At 38.7% G+C, this 12,248-nt stretch overlaps 1 protein-coding gene across 1 annotated transcript; it reads right to left on the minus strand.

The window, feature by feature from the left end:
• Positions 1-548: 548 nt before the first annotated feature.
• Positions 549-11,660, minus strand: LOC141595437 (uncharacterized). The gene is made up of 3 exons (XM_074415403.1): positions 11,449-11,660; positions 1,346-1,586; positions 549-644 (listed from the first exon to the last, which is right to left on the minus strand). The coding sequence occupies exons 1-3, from the start codon at positions 11,658-11,660 to the stop codon at positions 549-551; spliced, it is 549 nt and encodes a 182-aa protein (XP_074271504.1).
• Positions 11,661-12,248: the final 588 nt, after the last annotated feature.

Below are 12,248 nucleotides of genomic sequence, written 5' to 3' on the forward strand. Positions count from 1 at the left end.
TGAATAATTAACTAACAAAAATCAGATTTGTAGAAGCTAAATAAAACTACGATTAGGAAATATAGAGTTTCCTAATTTTATTCGAAAATAATAAAATAAACTAATAGCTAATCCAACACGATTTAGGAAATCGCGTGTCCTAACACGGCTGTAATTACGTGCTCCTACACGGTCTAAGGAAGTGTGTTCCACCCTCTGCCACCTTCATTGCTCTCCCATTTCAACATCGTCACATAACTCGAACCCATTTTGAAACCTTCTATAATTTGAGTTACATTTTGCCTAATGAGCACTTCATTTTCGCTATATTCCAATGCTCCCGCATCATTCCCTCCTCCTTTTTGAGAATTTGACCTCAAATTTTCTTCTTCGAGATACGGCGATAGATCTCCCACATTGAAAGTTGCACTCACTCCTCCATACTCACTTGGTAAATCCAGCTTGTAAGCATTTGAACCATAGCATTCTAGGACTTTGAACGGACCATCAACTCTTGACATTAGTTTATTTTTGCGCTTAGATGGAAATCGTTCTTTTCTTAAGTGCGGTCACGCAAGATCTCCTACCTTGAACACGGGCTGTTTTTTATGCTTTTTCGCTTTATCCTTGTATTTTGCATTTGCCTTCTCTATTTGAGCTCTCACCTGTATACAAGTACGAAGAAAAACAGCTTGTCTATCTTTGGCTTCGAAACTCATGAGATCTTTCTTCGGAATCGGGACCAAGTCAATAGGCATAAATGGATTGACCCTGTACAATATTTCGAATGGAGCTCTCCCAGTAGTAACAAATGGAGTTCGATTGTAAGCAAACTCGGCATGTGCGAGTTTAACATCCCAATCCTTTGTGCTCTTGCTAAATAATCTTCTCAATAAACTTCCAAGAGTGCGATTAGTTACTACCGTCTAACCATCTGTTTGTGAATGGTGAGAAGTTCTAAACAGTAACTTAGTTCCCATCAAACGCCATAACGTTTTCCAGAAATAACTAAGAAACTTTACATCTGGATCTGATACAATGGTAAGTGGGATTCCATGTAAACGAACCACTTCTTTGTAATAGAGATTAGCAACATTAGTAGCATCATCGGTTTTATGACAAGTAATGAAATGGCAATCTTCGAAAACCGATCAACAACAACCATTATTGAGTCTTTACCACACTGAGTTCTTGGCAACCCGAGTATAAAATCCATACTAACCTCGCTCCATGGCTGCTTTGGGACAGGTAAGGGCGTGTATAACCCCTTATTGAACGAACTCTTCGCCTTCTGACAAACAACGCACTTTACTACTATGTCTTGCACATATTTGATCATCTTTGGCTAATAAAAGTGTTTACTTACAATGTCGTAAGTCTTATTAGAAAAAAAGTGACCACCTATCGCCCCTCCATAAGCCTCGCGTATAAGCAACTCCTGAATCGAACTTTGTGGAATGCAAAGTCGATTTCCCTTGAATAGAAATCCATCTTGCAATGTATAAGCTCCAGTAGGCTTAGCAAAAGATGGATCAGCCTTGTACAACTCCTTAATACGCTCGAAACCCAACAATCTTGCATCGAGCTCAACCAACAAACAATGCCTCCTAGAAAGTGCATCAGCTACAACATTCGAACTTCCCGTCTTATACTTTGATGAGAAAGTAAAATATTGCAGAAACTCGACCCATTTAGCGTGCCTTGGATTCAACTTTTGCTTCCCATGTATATGCTTAAGAGCCTCGTGATCAGAATGTAACACAAACGACCAAGGTCACAAATAGTGACTCCAATGGTCTAATTCTCTCTGTGGACGCAGGCCCACGGGGGTCGCTCGGTGAAAACGAGCAAGCTTTGCATTTGTGGAGTCGCCACAAATTTATTGTGGAAAATTGGAAACGTTCGAATACCTCGTGCCATGTCAAGACACAAAGTAGTGACATGAACACCAAGAACTCATTACCCTTAGCATTCTATATCTAGAATGACTCTCATGGATGCCAATGAACACGGATGTTCACAGAGATCTGGAGTAAGGGGTGAGGGAACGTATTAGGAAGCTCTTTTGATCGAACACCTATTCCCGCCCGCCTCGATAGCGGCCTCTACTAATGATTAGGGAAAATCGTCTATACTCGATATGTTGAAGGTTATATGTATGCAACGCAACATCCATTAGATTAATCCTAACTTGTGAGAATTAACTAAGTCGGTGAACATGTAATTTAACATGCATTAATGTCGAGGTAGGAATTTAGTTTAATTGCATGTGAGAGCATACAAACAATAATAAAGAAATACAATAAAAATACAATGAAGAAAATTACAATAATTATAACGGGTTTATTGATTTACGTCGAAAATACACTTAAAACGGATGGTTCGAGAAAAAAAAATAAAATAAATTAACGAACAGATTATTAGGTGATAATTGATACGTGCATTTTATATAGTCTTATTAGCCTATTTTATGCACGTATTTCTATGCTTTTATCGTGGTTTTATGCTACGAAATGCCCCGAATATGCTACTTTGGTTTATTTTGTCTTAATTGCAGGAATGGACCATAAAGTAGTGAAATCAAGCCATTTACCGTCCGTTTTGCATGCATTTGGAGGAAGAGTGGATTTGGAGCGGGAATTATAACTGTCTTGGGATGTGTGAAGCCTTTTCGAGAGCTAAAAGGACAAGTCAAAGTCAAACTAACGAAATCATGAGTCATTGAAGTCAAGATCCACTCGATCGAGTAATTAATTAGTCGATCGAGTGGTTTTAGGATGAATAATCAGGCGGTCGAGTAGTTTATTTAGTCGATCGACCATTTGCATTTATTGTTTTAGTCGATCGAGTAACTATTCTGGTCGATCGACCAGTTTTGAGCCTGAGTTGCTTGATCGAGTGGTTTTATTCCACTCGATCGAGTGGATTTTGCTACGGGCTGGGCTTTTTGCTTTAATTCCGTCAATTAGGTTTAGCAAATCCTATTTTCTTATAAATAGGAAGTCAGTATGTCATTGTAAACTCTCTTTTCCTCTCCTCTTTATCTGACACTTCTATTAGGTTACTTTGGCTACTGTTACTTTTGTTCTTCATTTCCGGATCTTTTAAATTAGTAATTCTTTCTTTCCTTCTCTCTTTAATTTAATGTTTATTTTTCTTATTTCTTTTATTCAAGTTTTCCGTATTTCCATGTCTAGCTAAATCCCCTTAGTATGTTAGGATGAGGGAAGCCGTGGTAGCAACATGTTATAATTGACTTGAATAGATTAGCCTTGCGATAAGAATTGTATTAGGCAATATAATTGTTATTAGATTGAATGTATGCATGCAGGAGACCAATTTATAAAAGTAGTTAACCCCGACCTGGATCGAAAGATTGGAAGGGAAGGGTTGCTTAATTACAAAAGGTAATACCTAATTAGGGCGAAAGCTAAGTTAGGAGACCCTAGGGCGGTTTAAGGACCGAAAGGTGACGACCATAGCTCTTCTTATCAATAGTCTAATCGCCTCAGTACACCCGATAGTACAGCTGCCACGGTAGACCGACTCCTAGCATATTCCCTTCTCCTCTGTTAAATTCTCGCTTTCCTTTCCCTCTTGCTTAGCCTCTTTAGTTTAATATCAATAATCAAAACCCCCATTAGTGACATTAGACAGATAGAATAGACAAGTAGATAGTATACCGCCTCCCTGTGGAGATCGACCCTACTTACCGCTGACTTCTGTTAGTAGTAATCTAGGTATTTATTTTTGGTACGAAACGACAGTATCAAATTTTGGCGGGCGGTCGAGTAGTTTATTTAGTCGATCAACCATTTGCATTTATTGTTTTAGTCGATCGAGTAACTATTCTGGTCGATCGACCAGTTTTGAGCCTGAGTTGCTCGATCGAGTGGTTTTATTCCACTCGATCGAGTGGATTTTGCTACGGGCTGGGCTTTTTGCTTTAATTCCGTCAATTAGGTTTAGCAAATCCTATTTTCTTATAAATAGGAAGTCAGTATGTCATTGTAAACTCTCTTTTCCTCTCCTCTTTATCTGACACTTCTATTAGGTTACTTTGGCTACTGTTACTTTTGTTCTTCATTTCCGGATCTTTTAAATTAGTAATTCTTTCTTTCCTTCTCTCTTTAATTTAATGTTTATTGTTCTTATTACTTTTATTCAAGTTTTCCGTATTTCCATGTCTAGCTAAATCCCCTTAGTATGTTAGGATGAGGGAAGCCGTGGTAGCAACATGTTATAATTGACTTGAATAGATTAGCCTTGCGATAAGAATTGTATTAGGCAATATAATTGTTATTAGGTTGAATGTATGCATGCAGGAGACCAATTTATAAAAGTAGTTAACCCCGACCTGGATCGAAAGATTGGAAGGGAAGGCTTGCTTAATTACAAAAGGTAATACCTAATTAGGGCGAAAGCTAAGTTAGGAGACCCTAGGGCGGTTTAAGGACCGAAAGGTGACGACCATAGCTCTTCTTATCAATAGTCTAATCGCCTCAGTACACCCGATAGTACAGCTGCCACGGTAGACCGACTCCTAGCATATTCCTTTCTCCTCTGTTAAATTCTCGCTTTCCTTTCCCTCTTGCTTAGCCTCTTTAGTTTAATATCAATAATCAAAACCCCCATTAGTGACATTAGACAGATAGAATAGACAAGTAGATAGTATACCGCCTCCCTGTGGAGATCGACCCTACTTACCGACTTCGTTAGTAGTAATCTAGGTATTTATTTTTGGTACGAAACGACAGATATCAAATTTTGCTCTCGTTGCCGGGGAGGCATCTATTTATTTAATTGTTTCATTTTATTCTTTTCTAGCCTCGTGGGATTTTTCCCTTGAGGCCGTTTTAATCTTTTTCCTTGAGTGCTGTTTTGATAGGCCTTACAGATTCTACCTAGACAGTTCTAGGTGAAAGATCGTCAAAGGGAAGGCTTGAGTACCTTTGACCCATCACCAATGTCCTATTATATGGGACAACCGGTGATTTACTGCGGGAGATGTGGTGCTGCTGGGCATGATGCAGTTTTTTGTCTGGCAGAGAATGACGAAGTTTACGCGTTCAAGCAGCGTAGTCGAGCTAGTCAAGCAGCTGTAGTTGTGGCGCCACATCCACCCTATCAATGGCCACCGCAACAAGATCCTCCAGATATACAAGAAGAAGAAGAAATTGCGGAGCATAAATCTCTATTGGAGACACTTGCATCTCAATTGCAAGAGAAGCAAGATCATGATAGACGCACTTCTTTGCGACTTGCTAAGCTCAAAACTGACATTGCTCAGTTAGTAGCTGATATACAAGAAGAAGAGGTTGCGGAACTGAGGTCTTTAATGAAGACATTAGTGTCAAATTTATCCATGAGGCAAGAGAGTGATAGACGTAGGGATGCTCGATTCATTGAGCTGGAGTCTGACATTGCTCAGTTAGTAGCTGAGATGCAAGAAGAAGAGGTATACCTTACCGAGAGCGGTTTTTCCCACGAAGAAACCGTGTTGCCTAATGTTGAGGATGACCTCTACGACTCGGATGACGAGTTTCTATCATATTTCAAAGCCTTACGCGAAGATTTCAGCCCTGTACAGGAGGAAGTGCTCGATCGAGTGATAATTCCACTCGATCGAGTGGAATTCAGGAGGAAATTGGTCGATCGAGTGATTATTCTGCTCGATCGACTGAATTGGCCATTGGGAGCTTTGATCCGTCATATGGGTTTGATTTAGATGACGATTTTGATGACGACAATGGTTACGGTGAATCTCCCTTATTCAAAGCCGAGTTAGATGCACTCGAGGTCGAGATTTACGGGACGAATTCCACTGAGGGCGATGAAAGGACAGCTGAGTCGGTACTTGCTCCTAGCACGGATGAGGTAATGCATTCCCTTGTCAGTGATTCCGTTGTTGAGAGCGACCAACCTGAGGTAGTAGACGATAATCTTATTATTGTTTGTTTTAATAGCATATTGCCCCGTTTGATTCATGCTTCTTCCTTTAATGCTATACCCCCTCCCATGTGGACGAAAAAATTAGCGATTATTCACCATCCCTGTCGTCTTAATTTTGTTAATCCAAAACGAATCCTTACTATATTGACGATTGCTCCCGCGCTCCTTTATTTTGTGGATAAATTTAGGAGTTCGCATAGGAAATTTGTTCGACTTAAACGGTTGTTTAATTTTATTTCCTATTTCTTCATTCCACTTTGGTGCTACTTATGCTTTTGTGTAGCACATGCGCAGATGTACGATCTAATGCTGCGCGCTTTGAGCTGTTTTTATTGTAGCTGATTATAAAGGCTCGAAGAAAAAGGAGGTCGAGCTGGGACCTGACTGAAGCTAGCGCTACCCGGGAGGCAACCCGGATAATTTTATTTTATTTTGCATTTTATTAACTTTCAGTTGTAATAAATGGTTTTTATACCATATACTATCTTAGTATGCTTGTTTAGTTAGTTTGCGGGCCGTTTTTAATTACGTTTTGCAGGGAACACGCTGGGAATCACTCAATCAAGTAGTTTCCCTACTCGATCGAGCACTTTTGCTGATGAATTCACTCGATCGAGTGAAATATTTACTCGATCGACCACCTGCAGATAGAGAACTGCCCGATCGACTGTTTTTCTCCTCGATCGAGCAAGTTTTGGATGCCCACTCTACTCGATCAGCTACTGTTCATCTGCTATCGAGTGTATTTGACTTGGATTAGCTTCCTGAGACGGTTTTCCGGACCTTTTAGAAACCTCCCATGTTCATGGTCGGTTTGGGGAGGTCCCTTTGTTCACGCATTTGTGAGTTTTTCCGTATTTACTCTCTTTCTCCTTCAGTTTGCATTTCCTTTCCATGTTTTGGTACAATGGGGGCATTGTACGGTTTGGTTTGGGGAGGTTTTGCATCCATATCTATGTCTGCATTCTGTTTTCATTGCATTTCAGTTATCACGTTTAATTTATGTTTGCATTGTTGTTTATTTTTGTTAAAAACTCAAAAATTCCATAAAAATTAAAAAAATTGTTAAAATTCAAAAAATCACGTTTATTTTTGCATATAGGTTGAGTCGGAACGGTAGATTTCAGTGATGAAATTGCGCTATTTTTTTGTCTTTTTGCTTAAGCCTTGCAATAAACTTTTATCTTTTAGCTTTGTCTTATTGCATATCTACGGGTTTATGTTAAAATTTAGCTGAACATATAGACTTGACCTGAGATTTTGACAACCTACTTATAATTTCTAAGATTTAGAGCCTTATAAACTGGTGTCATTTGTGACTAGTTTCATGTAGGAATGTGAGTAGTTACTCCTTGCATAGCATGTTCATCAATTTGCACATATATGAAATTCAATTGCTTTTTGCCTACATACATTCGGGTTAGTGGTTGGTGTCACATGCAGGGAGGTGCTTACAATTTCCCTTTCTTTCATTTCTACCCATTTAACTCCACATTAGCCAAATTTGCCTGTTGACCCTTAACTACATTCCAAATTTAGCCTGCCTTGTCAAGCTAGTTTAGATTGTTTTTGCGGTATATTATCTATTGTATCAAGTCTGGCTTATATCTATTGTTTTAGAGTTGGTATTTATGAAGAAAAGGAGCAAAATAGAAAAAAAAAAAGAGTTGAAAAAAACGTGAAAAAGAAAGAAAGAAGAAAAAAAGAAAGTTGAAAAAAAAACAAGAAGAAACCGAAAAAAAAAGAATGAAAAAAAAGATATCGAAAAAAAAGATGTTGTTTGGTTGTAGACGGTTTCTGCTCCTATGTTTTATTTATATCATTTGAGGAGTGTTTCTAGTTCGGTTTGGTGAGTTTTGTGCCAAATGAAGGGCATGTATTTATTAATAATTGAGTTGGAAATGGATGTTGCCATATGGTTTTGTTTAGGTACTAGCTTGGCCGCCTATACCTCCACATTTCCATAAAATGTTTTGCCTTTTCTTACCCATTGTCTCACTTTACCATATTTTTGTAAGCCCTCGGCTGTGACAGGACCTTGTTTGGTTGGAATGTATGTACGGTAGTTAGAATTGTCTATCATATTAGTTGCATGCATGTTTATGTGGGTCGTAGTCTAGGTGAGCGACTATTTTTCTTTCTCTCTTACATATATATGTTCATCCTTTGCTCCATGAGAGAAGAGTGACCCGTGAGAGTCCATTATTAAAGGTCTTGCAAGGTCGACGGTTCAGCTTTATTATAAACATCCTATAACTCGTTTGCATTTGACTCTGTTTAGCTATAAGTGTTAGTTTGCTTGCACTAAATCGGCTTAAGTGGGCATTTGTAGCTAGCTCTGAGTTATCTTTCCCGTTCCTTTAGTTGCATTTTAGTTTACTCGAGGACGAGTAAAGGTTTGGTTTGGGGAGATTTGATACGTGCATTTTATATAGTCTTATTAGCCTATTTTATGCACGTATTTCTATGCTTTTATCGTGGTTTTATGCTACGAAATGCCCCGAATATGCTACTTTGGTGTATTTTGTCTTAATTGCAGGAATGGACCATAAAGTAGTGAAATCAAGCCATTTACCGTCCGTTTTGCATGCATTTGGAGGAAGAGTGGATTTGGAGCGGGAATTATAGCTGTCTTGGGATGCGTGAAGCCTTTTCGAGAGCTAAAAGGACAAGTCAAAGTCAAACTAACGAGAATCATGAGTCATTGAAAGTCAAGATCCACTCGATCGAGTAATTAATTAGTCGATCGAGTGGTTTTAGGATGAATAATCAGGCGGTCGAGTAGTTTATTTAGTCGATCGACCATTTGCATTTATTGTTTTAGTCGATCGAGTAACTATTCTGGTCGATCGACTAGTTTTGAGCCTGAGTTGCTCGATCGAGTGGTTTTATTCCACTCGATCGAGTGGATTTTGCTACGGGCTGGGCTTTTTGCTTTAATTCCGTCAATTAGGTTTAGCAAATCCTATTTTCTTATAAATAGGAAGTCAGTATGTCATTGTAAACTCTCTTTTCCTCTCCTCTTTATCTGACACTTCTATTAGGTTACTTTGGCTACTGTTACTTTTGTTCTTCATTTCCGGATCTTTTAAATTAGTAATTCTTTCTTTCCTTCTCTCTTTAATTTAATGTTTATTGTTCTTATTTCTTTTATTCAAGTTTTCCGTATTTCCATGTCTAGCTAAATCCCCTTAGTATGTTAGGATGAGGGAAGCCGTGGTAGCAACATGTTATAATTGACTTGAATAGATTAGCCTTGCGATAAGAATTGTATTAGGCAATAAAATTGTTATTAGATTGAATGTATGCATGCAGGAGACCAATTTATAAAAGTAGTTAACCCGACCGGATCGAAAGATTGGAAGGGAAGGTTTGCTTAATTACAAAAGGTAATACCTAATTAGGGCGAAAGCTAAGTTAGGAGACCCTAGGGCGGTTTAAGGACCGAAAGGTGACGACCATAGCTCTTCTTATCAATAGTCTAATCGCCTCAGTACACCCGATAGTACAGCTGCCACGGTAGACCGACTCCTAGCATATTCCCTTCTCCTCTGTTAAATTCTCGCTTTCCTTTCCCTCTTGCTTAGCCTCTTTAGTTTAATATCAATAATCAAAACCCCCATTAGTGACATTAGACAGATAGAATAGACAAGTAGATAGTATACCGCCTCCCTGTGGAGATCGACCCTACTTACCGCTGACTTCTGTTAGTAGTAATCTAGGTATTTATTTTTGGTACGAAACGACAAAGATCAAATTTTTGATAGTTAATTTATTTAATAAACCAGGTCAACCATTTGCATTTATTGTTTTAGGCAGCAGAGCCGCGTCTTTAAGAGGCGCAGTGCTCACTGCGTCTGTTCTTGTGGAGAATTCTGGCTGTGAAGCCGGAATTGCATATCGTTAATATTCATTGGTAATTTAAGGATCGATTAATAATATTTGACTCGGATAGAAGTGATTTAATCAATTATTTACATGTGAATTGGTCATAAAAACGATAAAAGATAAGATAAAACTAATTAGAATAAATTAATTACAAGGATTAATTACAATTTAAACAAACTAAAACAAATTAATTAGGTTATTAATGTGAAACTAATGATGATGATGACAATAACAGATGAAAATATACCAAAGATGAATTCTAGAGACTTGATATTGATGAATCGAATCTCTAAAACCCGGATTTGATTTTAATGACGAAAACCCGCAAATATTAGTTATAAGGGATTTAAGTCGGGAATTAAATGACGATAAGTTAATAATGAATTATATGTTAAAGATTGACATGCTACTGAAATAAGAACAAACAAAGACGAAACAAAAATAAACAGACGAACTAAACAAAAGACGAAGGAAGAAGAAGGAAAGCAGGAACTGCGGCAGCCTCAGGAAAAGGCGCAGCAGGTGCTGTGTCCCTTCGAAGAGGCGCATCAGTTGCTGCGTTCCTTCTCGACATTTGTCTCCCGTTAATCCGTAAAAAGGGTTTGAATAACGGTTTTGTAAATCGGTTTTGAATATATTTTCGACATAAACCTTACAATAATGATTACAAAAATAAAGTACAATAATAAAAGATGGGATTTACACCCTCAGACTTACATGTTTGACAAACCGAGATTAACTAAGTTAACATTTAGTGATGCTCGACTCGAATGTACGACGAAAGTGCCCTCTAAGAGGAAATTAAACAAAGTTGATTAAGTTGATTGATGTGGAGTTGGTCAAATTGGTCGGTCATGCAAAACGAGGCTGGTACTCAGAAGGATCCGAGCTTACGTGGTCGAAAGTTCAAGCACGTAGACGCCAAAAAGCAAGAGCGTGGTCTTAGAATGCAAAGGGAGAAGAGAAGGGCGGACACTCGCGTGAGAAATATGAGGAACGAAGGTCCCTATTTATACTAATCACACGAAGGAATTAGGGTTTCGGTGAAACTTTGGAAGTAAATCTCGAAAAGATCTTAAAATACGCAGAAAAGAGCTGGGGAAGAGGCGCAGCAACCACTGCGTCTCTTGGAAGAGGCGCATCACCTGCTGCGTCCTTTTCCCAAAGGGTTCCTCCTACGGAAGAAATATTTTTCGCGTTTCTATTATGGAATTGCGGTTGATCTTAATTTCCTTATTATTTAAAATATAATTCCGGAAAATACTTTACCAAAAGATTAAAAGATTGAAATATGGAATGGAAATATCCGGAACATTCCAGAATATTCTGACTCGGCATTTTAAACGGTTATTAGAAAATGAAGACGGTTTTTGACCCGGACTCCAAATGTACTCTAATTACTGTCAAAATGACCGTAACGGCGCGTAGATGATGACCAAGGGGTAGACACAAGTATTTGAGCTATCACTTGACGATAAACTTACGAACTGTCATAAATCATTCCGTGTACCAAACATGCGGCCCAATCATCACCGTGTGGCTTGCGGGAGGTGGAGAAATGAGGTATCTACACTCTCACAATGGCATAAAATTCTTTATTGTAAGTTGAGTAGTTCAGCCTTGCACCACCTAGCTTCTCGCTGAAATATGAAATAGGCCGCTTCTCTTGCACCAATTCCAACACCACTTGCATCACATTCAACCTCAAACAACTTGTCGAAATTAGGAAGTGCTAAAACAGGTCCGGAACATAAATTACCCTTTACTTCTTCAAACGCCTTTTGGACGCTAGTAGTCCACACGAAAACCCCTTTCTTGGTCAGCTCTCTAATTGGGGCCATGATTGAACTAAATCCTTGAATGAATCGCCTATAGAATTATGCTAACCCATGGAAACTCCGCACCTCTGTGGTCGATTTAGGAATCGACCAGCCCTGGATTGCTTCAACCTTAGATGGGTCCATACTCACGCCATCTTTGCCCACAATGTAACTAAGAAACACTACACTCGGCACCATAAACGCGCACTTCTCAAGCTTTCCAAATAGCTTATGTTTTCGCATAACTTCGAACACTGATCTTAAATGTTGTTTGTGCTCTTCTTCATTCTTGCTATAAATCAGAATATCATCGAGATATACAACCACGAAATTGTTAAGGAAAGGCCTTAACACTTCATTCATAAGTCTCATAAACGAGCTAGGAGCGTTACATAGACCAAATGGCATCATGAGCCATTCATATAACCCCTGTTTCGTTTTAAAAGCGGTCTTCCACTCATCTCCCTCTCGAATCCTCATCTGATGATAACCACTCCGTAAATAAATTTTAGAGAAAACACACGAACCAGAAAGTTCGTCTAACATATCGTCAAGTCTTGACATAGGAAAGCGGTATTTGATTGTAATGTTGTTCACCGCTCTACTGTC

The sequence above is a fragment of the Silene latifolia genome, chromosome 8 (genome assembly GCF_048544455.1).
Source record: "Silene latifolia isolate original U9 population chromosome 8, ASM4854445v1, whole genome shotgun sequence".
Lineage (NCBI taxonomy): Eukaryota > Viridiplantae > Streptophyta > Magnoliopsida > Caryophyllales > Caryophyllaceae > Silene > Silene latifolia.